Below are 9792 nucleotides of genomic sequence, written 5' to 3' on the forward strand. Positions count from 1 at the left end.
GCGAAATGCGGCTTTCGAAATATACCAATAGCGCGCCAATATTGAACGTCCACAAACAATATTATTCAATTTTGCGTGTTCAGGTTCATGTGTTCGTGTTCGCATTTCATAATTTCCCATGAAATAGTCAATTGAAGTGAGGCAATTGGTTAGGCAAATAGGCAATTGAAATGGTTGAAACAGGTGGAAGGACCGCAATGTTCTTGCTTGTGTAGACGGATGTGGCTGTCCTCGACTTAACGCCAAAGGCTGTACTAAACCTGCGCAATTTTATGGATCATCATACGCCATCACCAACATAAGAATAATGATCATCATCACAAACTCTGCGGCCCATGGCAGCACGTGCGTGGTGATTCGCCGCTGCTCGGGAGACCAGGGGAGACGACGAAGACGAGGGTTGGGCCACTGCCGAGCTGGTGCAGCGTTTTCCTACGTTCCAACCAGGGCACAGGGCACCGGTTCGGACCACATCGGCCGGCGGAACACTCGGCCCGCTCGCCTGGCGCAGTTTCCCGGGGAGGAGCGCCGCCCTACACGCCGCCATGTACGAGAGCTCGACGGCCCGCCTCACGGAAGGCGCGCCCCCGTCGTTCTACCGCAGGTGAGGAGTGCACATCCTCGTCATTCGAGACGCGGCCGAGGTTGAACCAAACAGCCCCTAGTACCCCCAATCTTCTCTGCCTTACAAGATGTACGTGGAGTGCTGTCTAGTCTGGGAATGAGATCATACAAATTGCAATGCGCCAAACTAATTGTCAACGAGCGTCAGGTGCATTTTAAGAGTACAGCCACGATGACGAAAAGATGTGTGAGGTTAATTGTAATCGTAGTTATCACGAGCAGAATGCCCGTTTGTCTTCGTTTTCTAAATGTTTTGCAATGGTAAATCTGGTGATGTGTATCTGTTTCTTGAATGCTGACGAAGACGGTCTTATTCTCCGTGAAGTGCCTTTGGTTGGCATTTCGAAGCCTGCCGTTTAGCTATATTCATTGGATGGTTGGATTCAGCCCGTCGCTTGCGCTGAAGCTCATGCATGCTACTCCGCAGCGGATCGCATGGCGTGACGTCACACCTGCCACACTTGCGCTCCGGCGGCTCAAGGCAACGCGGTGAATGACCGTGCGAAACATGGCCTAGTCTCACCATCAATCCCACGATGGCTACAAACGGCATGCAGTTTCGTTATTTGGAAGCATGCTTAAAGGCATCACTGCCCAGTGCATTGTTCTGCTTGAATCAAACCTCGATCGATGTCAAACTGTGGTTGAAGGCATTTTACAGCATACCATTACTGGGAACTATACCTATCCGCAACAGCTGTGAGAACTCCAATGCGCTTGTGAATGAATCACATTTAGCTGGCTCAGCATTGGCAATCGGCTAATCCGATATGGTGTCGTTTTGTTTACATTTTGCTCCCCAATAATGGTGGACCGGTAGCCGGGAGCCAGAGTAGCGCATGTGCAGAGCGCTACTGGAAAAAGGTCCAATGCCAAGTGATGTTTCTTGGCAGTGGCTTAGGTCAGAGGTCGCCAGTCGCACGAACAAGGTTGTGCGACTGAATGAGAAATTGCTGGAGAGTGGTGGGAGAGTATTGGATCACTTTTTTCCCCATAATATCTCCATTACTTGATGGAAATTTGCAATAAAATTGGTATCAACGTTACTGGGAAAGAGCAGTCTTTTTTATTGAACCACACTTCTACGTTGTCGTTGTGGCCCCTGGTGGGTGTCAGCATTGCACGTAGTAAAGTATCATTCGACGCCCGTCTTCGCAGAGCAATGTGGGCTGCGGAACCTGTGATCCCCGACAGAGCTGTGTACGCGTTTGGCACCCTGACTCTGCTCGTTCTGGCGGGCGCCCTCGTGATCCTGGGCTACGCTGCTTACATCAAGCTGTCCTGTGAGTGCACGATGTCGCCCTTCTGTGCAACGCACTTCTAAACAGTCCTTTGGGCGCTCCGTTCTTGTGGGCACAGTGTGGTTGCTGTGAGGGGGAAGCTGCTAGCCATTCAAACTGGAGTGCAAAAGCATGGTACAATGAGCACAGGTCTCGGCAACTATGGAATGGTGCACACGCATTTGTGCATTTTGCCAAACATTGCTGCGTAAAAAGCTCCTGAGAAGCTGTGAAGGTATTATATGCAGAGTGTGCCCAGAAATTTGGACCACGCCTTGGAGACGTAATTTCTATGCTCTGAATAATGAATTAGGTAGGATCGATGAACTTCACGTTAAGTGAGCATAGGGGCCATTCTAGTGCGAGAGCCCTACATGTGCCAGTCCTGAAAAAGTAACGATTCCAAAGTTTGCAGAACCTCCTGAACGAAAGACTGCCAAATGGGCAAGAAAAATGAATAATCATCTCAATTGCTGGGCAATGCCTAGGGGCGTTGAGCATGCGCCAAGTGGCTCATCTGGCGCAACGAAGACCCACCGTCATCTTTTCCACTCAACTTCTTTCTCCCACTCGTTAAGACCGCAGTCAGGTGACTGACTATGCTAACGTTGGTGCTCAGAGACTTGCACTCAAGCCGATGTATTAAACTTCGTGCAGTGCGCCCAAACCTAATGCAGCCATGGAATAACCATGTAACCACAGGCACACCTGCAGCTCTTGCACTAGCGCCCAGGCAAATGCAGAATGCCTAGATTACCATTAGAATTCCAAGAAGGCTGAGCTTTGGCAAGGTAAAGCAGAAAAAAAAAAGTGCAATATATCAGGCGCACAACTGCTCCTGCGAGTATGCTCCAATATTGACTCCACCTACACTGCGCGCAATTTTTGGCCGCATAGTCAAATGCACAATAAGCCTTCCTGTTTGCTCTCCCAAGGTGCTTGAGACACTGTGCAGCATTTTTTTTTTTGCACATGTATTATTGTGGTGAAGGCTGTTTTTCTGCTGCCTGCAGGCTGCTCAAGGCCACCCAGGACTAGCAAATAAAAGAAAAATTAAATGTTTGAAAGGCTGCTCAACCTATTAGCATGTTCCTATTTAATTGGGCAAAAATGTACATAAATGGGATTTCCACAATAACTGCAACATTTGGTGCTCATGTAGACAGCCTACAATATTGTGCTGAAAAATTATTTGGTGTACCTAGCAAAAGTCCATTTTAATCATGTAATTACTCATCATTATAACTCATAACAAAGGTATACTACAGCAACTATTAGATTCTTTGTTCCCTGAAAACGACTTTCTACATTTAATGATAGGCTCACTTCGGACCCTGTACATGACTGCCTGTATGAACTGCTCTTGAATGCACACTGAGCGTAGGCCTCCCGAAAAATGTACGAGTTTGGAAGAAAGCCAGTGGTCATACTGACTTTGTGCTAGAACTTGTCAAGTGATGCAATATTTGATATGTCGAAGTGATGGGGTCCAGGCAGAAACAAGAACTTTACATTACTGATAACTTAAACTGCAGTTACAAGTAGGCATGGACACGTTTGACATGCCCGTATAAACTACTTTAATGCAGTTTCATTAAAGGACAAGTCAAGGCTGCTACCAAGGTCAAATACAGTTAAGCTAACGGTGGGATCCTTCAGCAAAAAAAAATATGAGGTCTAAAAAATGCAGCCTTTCCCTAGCCACTCTCGCTTTTTACTGCACACTTTTTGGACCCTCCAAAGGCAACAGCCATTTTTTGCTATAAAGAGACCTTCAGCTATGAGATAGACCTTTCGATAGAGAGCAAAAAATAAAATATCAGTGGTTCTTACACACTGCATCCTGTTTACTTTTTCAGAAGCTCCTCAAGCCCGGCAAGATGAGGCGCTGATCAAATAAAGACGTCGCCACAGGAGCGCATTCAGTATACTTTTCTTGAAATAACACACACAAACCTAAGCCCACCCAGTCCCAGCATATCCTCATAACAACAGAAACGTTCACCGTACAAGTATCCATGATGGCGAATGCTCTCGGTGGAACACAACACACACGTGCAAATGACTGCTGTGCAGAATGGAGGCCTGCGGCACAGGGAGGTGACTGAAACGGATGCAGGTCCATTTTGTTCGTGCCGTGTCCCTGCCAAGCCGGCAGGCAGTTTTAAGTGGTCCGCCAAGTAGTGATGTTATTTCCAGGCTGCTCTCAGGGCTTTTCTCGCGGAGAACCTCTTGCTGACGTACGAAACGAGGATAAGTATGGTAAGCACAACCGATATCAGCACGTGATCGAAGTCGTCCTTGAGGATGTCAAACGTTTTGGATGGTGTCACTCTCGTATAGAAAATGTCCAGTCCATAGGCTACCACTAGGCAAGTGGATTCCAGTCCTGAAGCGGCGCTTGCAAAGCCAGTCACCCTCGCGAGAGACTGGTTGTAGTTCACAATGTGTTCCGCGTTAATGGGAAGTTCCGGCATGTATGGCACGAGGCCCTCCTCTCGGTGTAGAGCTGTCGGCGTGATAGGTCTCCGTGGGTCGAGAAGTGCCTTGGGAAGCTCTACAATGGCTCCAGTCGGAAGGGCTACCAGCACGTGCTTGCTTGTGATTCCCTTCTCGGTGACGGTGTCACCCATCGCATCTATCGCGCTTGGAAACACATAGCTCTGGTGCTCCACTATGGCCCCGGGGGGAGAGTTGAAGGACGAAAATGCAGAGGTGTTGCTCTGAGTGGCTCCTTCGTACAATTCGATGACTGAGATTTCAGAGCGGCGCGACTTCTCGTTGTGGTAGCAGTAGACGATCCAGTTCTCAGAGTGAACCATGTGGACGGGGCCTCTCGCCCTCTTGTGGCTTCCCGAGTAGACAAAGGTGCCGGTGACAACGTCGACTAAGTGCACAGTGACACTGGCCACCTTGTGTACGCTGTCAGTGCCCTCAGTCACGATGGCCACCAAGTTTGGATTCAGGTATTTGTACAGAACACTGCGGTCGCCCATTACCCGACCTTGAGAGTGCACGTGCTCCAGGGGATTGCGCGTCAGGAGGTGCGTGATGTTGTGCCCCTCACTTTGAACCGACGCTGTCCAGACATTCTCCACTGCAAGCTTGTTTGCGGTGGAAGGCCTGAGGCTGTATCCTTTGAGCTCGCCCGTGGCGGGGTCTGCAGTGAAGAGGTATTGCGTGTCGCGATGTTCATAGGCAATCTTTGAAGCCGAACTTGGGTAAGTGTGAACACCGAGGTTCCTGTCTAAGAAAATGATGCCCCTGGTGTACTCGTCGTCTAGGAAAGGAAGAGCTGTGGCTTGTAGAACATGGTAGCCAAGCTCTTGCTCATCCAATAAGGATCCGGTTATGGGATTCACCGAGACCAGGTACCCGTTGCCGGAGCTGTGCTTGCCGAGCACCGTGCAGCGAGGAGGATGGGGGTAGTGAGCGGTTGTCCTCTGGACAAAGATCGGCAGTACTTGAGCCTTTGCGCTGTTGAGAGGATGCAATTCTGCGAAGTATTGGCTCCAGACTATCTGCCCGTTGCGGTTGTCAAGGGCAAACAACTTTTGGGATGCAGTGGTGAGCAATATGACCTTGTTGAAGCCGAACTTGTCTCGTGTCAGATCTCGCGATGCCGCCCCTGTCTCCGGCTGACCTATGGTTCCACCAAGACTCGCCACAAAGCCCATCAGCAAGCTCTGCAACTGGCACAACTGCATTGTTATGCGGGTTACGAACATGGCCAGCACATTGGCGTTGCCGTCACCAAACTCTTGCTCAATCTTGGCGTCAGTTTCAGAAAGCGGCAAGTCGATAAACTGCGCTCCAATAACAGATGCCAGGGCTTCTTCCCGCGACCACAGCAAACGACCTTGCTGCTGGAAAAGCAGCACAGCGTCGTCCTCGGCGATCACGAGGATTTTGTAACTACGAGACTGGTCTTTACGCAGGAAGGGCAGCAGGTGAATGCTGGTAGCATTGGCAGTTGTTGGTGGAATTGCAAACTGGCCTTCTAAATCAGCTCGCTCCTGCCAGTTGCCGCCAAGTTCAAACAGGCTAATTTTACTGGTGCCGGTCTCCCCTCGCTCTACGAATCCTATCAAAGAACTGCACGTAGGCGAAGTGCAGTCGTTAACCATGCTTGCGATTTGCGTAGCCCTGGGAAAGATTTTTGCGAGTTCTACCCCAGCCTTTGTGATGCGCAGCAGGGCGTAACCGCCACGGCCTGGCATGCGCAAGGCGACATACGGGTCTTCGTGTGAGGCCAATGGGCTCTCGACGCGTTCGAGGACTGGAACCGATGTCGGGTCGTCAAGTTGTATGCCGAGAGACGAGAGCGGGACATCGCGGAAAGCTGCGGACTCCCCCAGTGCCATTACTCGAAGCGTGGGAACTTCAGAATCGAGGCACGTCCAATACTTGTGGCCGACGAGGAGGCAGTCGGTGCGAACGGTAATCCACGGGGCCGAAACCCTGGGCGATGTTTTCATTCCACCGTTTCGGAGATTGTAGACGGTTACGATGACGTGCGAGCCCGCATGCACTTCAACCGCCGTGAGCTCTCCCGCGTGAGAATTCACGTCGTACTTAACCAGGTCCGCAGAGTTGTGTGGAAGGCTTTTTTCCCACTGAAGGACGCCGGTATGGACGTCCCAAGATCGCACGTATGGAGCACTGCCCGAGACGGTAATGAGCTCACCGCTGGACGACACCGCGAGCATACTGCCATCCTGCTCGAGCACCTGCCTCCACGTTAAGGCTCCGTTGCGGGTGCTTAACGACGCCAGCACATTCTTCTCAGTCGCTACAACGACGCGCTGGTTGGGGCTCGTCGAGCTGAGATCGACGTGCACGAACACAGGCTTGCCGATGAATCGCTGCCGCCAGTCCAACTTTCCTGCTTGGTCTTCGTACAGGGCATGTGCGCCGAATTCACTCAGCGGAAGGGTCGAGATGGCTAGTAAAAGGGGTAACAGAACTTCGGAAAACATTTGGTAAGTATTGCCTTTCATACAAGGCAAAGAAAGTACAGGTAATCAGACAAAATCGATCACCGCATTACAACGTGTGTGAGCCGGGCAGGAAACTCCGGAAACTCCCCGTCGGCAAGGGCCACCAAGCGCTATTTCGACGGCGACCGTGAAAACTATGACACAGCACTGAACCGTGTAAATAACTTTTCGCCCATTTTCACGGAATGCGACTTTTGCGCTGAAATTCGCGTAATTCGGCTAAAAAATATTGTCAACTGAAAATCGAGTTATTTCCTCAAATTTTAATGCATAGAAGTTTAATGATTTTATGAATAAACACCTGGCGTATAAATCGAACCGTCTATAAAAAAGCTTGACAGTATTATTAACTCCAAGAGGGTTGGGTCATGGCTGGTTTAAAATATTAAAGCAAAGCTTTCTAGCTCTACCAGCCAACGGTTCTTTCGTGGCGTACGGTACAACAAGGCGGTGTCGGGGGGAAAGGGGCAGGCGGAGGGTTTCACTCACGGAGCGCACTAGAGATGGCGCCGCGAATTTACCCAGCGTTCCCCGCGCGGGAGTGCCTGCTCGCCGACGGCGGCGCCCGCGCTACGACTTTGTCGTCTGCTTTAGCGGCGGTTGTTTGGCGCTGTTTCGGTGCAGCTTCGCGTCCATTGCGCGGTGCCTTCGCACGGCTTAATTAACTTGTTCTACAGCACCTCCAAGCTAAACCACACCCCACAGAATTAAGTGTTCGTACGGCAAACATACGTTAAGGATTGGTTTGCAGAGCAGATTGGTTTGCAAAATGTACAAACCCCATGCACTAGAGAAACGCTAGAGAGGCCACTAAAGAAACGCTACCTTTGCCGCACTGCTCGGCACGAATGGGACTCCGTTTTCTAAATTGGTGATTACCAATTCGGTTGCAGGGGTTTCCCCAGGCATCGAATCAAGGGGGGGTGTCTCAATGGCTCTGGGGGTGGGGGTTCAAACTAGAAAAGCTGTTTTTTTGTCCCACTAGTTAAATAATAGACGTCTGGTAACCAAACGCTCATCCCCGTGACGTATGTTTTTCATTTTCTGTGTGTGTGTGTGTGTGTGTATATATATATATATATATATATATATATATATATATATATATATATATATATATATATATATACACACCTGAGAGGCGGTGCTTTCTATTCAATCTAAGAAAAAAGCAAATTTAGAGATTCATTTTTTACCATGAAAGGTCCGTATTCAGTTTTTTTTTATTATTATTTCTCACCATTTTTCAACGTATAAGGACAATTTTTAACTTGTTACCAGGGCCAGTGACGAAATTTGAGTTCTTGAAACAATGTTTAGGTAGTACACGAATTATGCAGCACTTATAAATCAGGCACCGATTGTAAGCTCCCGATTTATTAAAACGCCAGGATTAGCTTCCGTAGCGCTTCGCCTCGCCTAATTGCCCATTTTAAATGTACATGCTGAAAGAGCTTCTGCAAAGATTACGGTTGTAAACAAAGAACGGCATCGAATCAATGAAGAAAGTAAATTATATGTGTGTTTACTGCACGTTAGTTCAAGTCAAAGGCGGCCTCAGTCGACGTAATTTTGGGTGAGTGCTTGTCGATATATGCTTTACTCGTACCTCCTCACGGGCTTGTTCTTGCTCTGTACCAGTGGCCTCTGACGAATCGATATGTTATTTATTTGCAGTTCTTATAATTAAACTTGCACACGTCTTACTTGACGCAGCGTGAAAGCAGCGCTAATCATCCAGGGTCCATAAAAACAAAAGCAATTGAAGACCGGGCACATGGTACTAGGCCAAATAAAGACGCTGAAAAAAATCTTCGAATATCGAAAGCGTGAAATTTTATTTATACGTTTACAGAAACACAAAGCGTTTTTATTGCGAATGAAAGAACCAAGCAATAAATTCCAAAATAAAATTGGAGAAGTACGCATTTTTGAAGACTAGAACTTCATAACGCCGCACCTTATTTACAACCGTCTAGGCTTCTTGCTGTAGCACTGCCCCGCTTTTGCGATGAAATGATTAAAAACATGTCGGTCAACATCAATAGCAGCAAGGCAGTAAGGCACAACCCCGAATATATCTGGATTTCCAGAACTCGTACACAAAATGTTCTCGTCCTGCAGTTGCTTCCGCACCCACCCGTCACCCGTACCATTCATATGAATGTCACGGTAGCAGGCGAAAGTTTCCGTGACTAATCTGCGGCCGTTGAAGCTCCCCTTTTCCTTTACTTTTATTTTCATTTTCGCTGCTCCCTGGCTGGTAGCAATGTGCTCGCAGCGTGGCCAGCCTCAAACCACTTTGCCCCTTTCCTTTGAAAGCCTTTTTTGTGTGCACATACGAACTTGCCACGAGCTGTCGAAAGAAAGGAAATAAATACGTGCAACGCTAACAGCAAGCTCGGGGGGCGCACTTTTGTTTATTTTGCCCGAGGCTACTGCCAAGAATAGCAGACGGGCAGCCCGCGCATGCGCAGATCGATACTGAAAAAAGTCCATACAAGGACTGACAAGAGTGAAATTTGGGGATTCAAGGGGGGGTGTCCAGAAAAACTAGGGGGGGTCTACACACCCCCTAGGGGGGGGTGTAGGGAAATCACTGTTCGGTTGTGTTTTAAGAGGTACTTCGAAAGGCGAAAGTAGCAACATGTTCTGATAGATATGAATTATAAAAGTTCCCTCAGCTTTCTCGCAATTCTCAAACTTACTGAGCTAACTAGTTTAAATCGGTATAAATGGGAATCTTTAAGCCCAAATGCTGCGTTCGGGACGCCGCCTCCGCGAATTCCAGGTAACGGATGGCCGAATTGCTGGTTTCGCTCTTTGTAGAGCCACGTGAGTGAATTGGAATCGGCAAAAAGTCAGCGATGCCTCCACCGGCCTTGATC

At 48.8% G+C, this 9792-nt stretch overlaps 1 protein-coding gene and 1 long non-coding RNA gene across 2 annotated transcripts; one reads left to right on the forward strand and one right to left on the reverse strand.

Annotated features, from left to right (window-relative positions):
- Positions 1–384: 384 nt before the first annotated feature.
- On the forward strand, positions 385–3854 carry LOC144174601 (uncharacterized). Its single transcript, XR_013323496.1, has 3 exons — positions 385–604; positions 1783–1907; positions 3764–3854. It is a non-coding gene; the product is annotated as an uncharacterized LOC144174601 (long non-coding RNA).
- On the reverse strand, positions 3814–7021 carry Emc1 (ER membrane protein complex subunit 1). The gene has a single exon (XM_077703372.1). The coding sequence runs from the start codon at positions 6902–6904 to the stop codon at positions 4094–4096; it is 2811 nt and encodes a 936-aa protein (XP_077559498.1). The 5' UTR covers positions 6905–7021; the 3' UTR covers positions 3814–4093.
- Between the last annotated feature and the right edge of the window lie 2771 nt (positions 7022–9792).

This window comes from Haemaphysalis longicornis, unplaced genomic scaffold (assembly GCF_048455015.1).
Source record: "Haemaphysalis longicornis isolate Haplotype H1 unplaced genomic scaffold, Haemaphysalis longicornis Haplotype H1 scaffold_3, whole genome shotgun sequence".
Lineage (NCBI taxonomy): Eukaryota > Metazoa > Arthropoda > Arachnida > Ixodida > Ixodidae > Haemaphysalis > Haemaphysalis longicornis.

Bases quoted from the DNA above. Each gene is read 5' to 3' on its own strand.
- Emc1 (XM_077703372.1), bottom strand. From the start codon at position 6,904: ATGAAAGGCAATACTTACCAAATGTTTTCCGAAGTTCTGTTACCCCTT.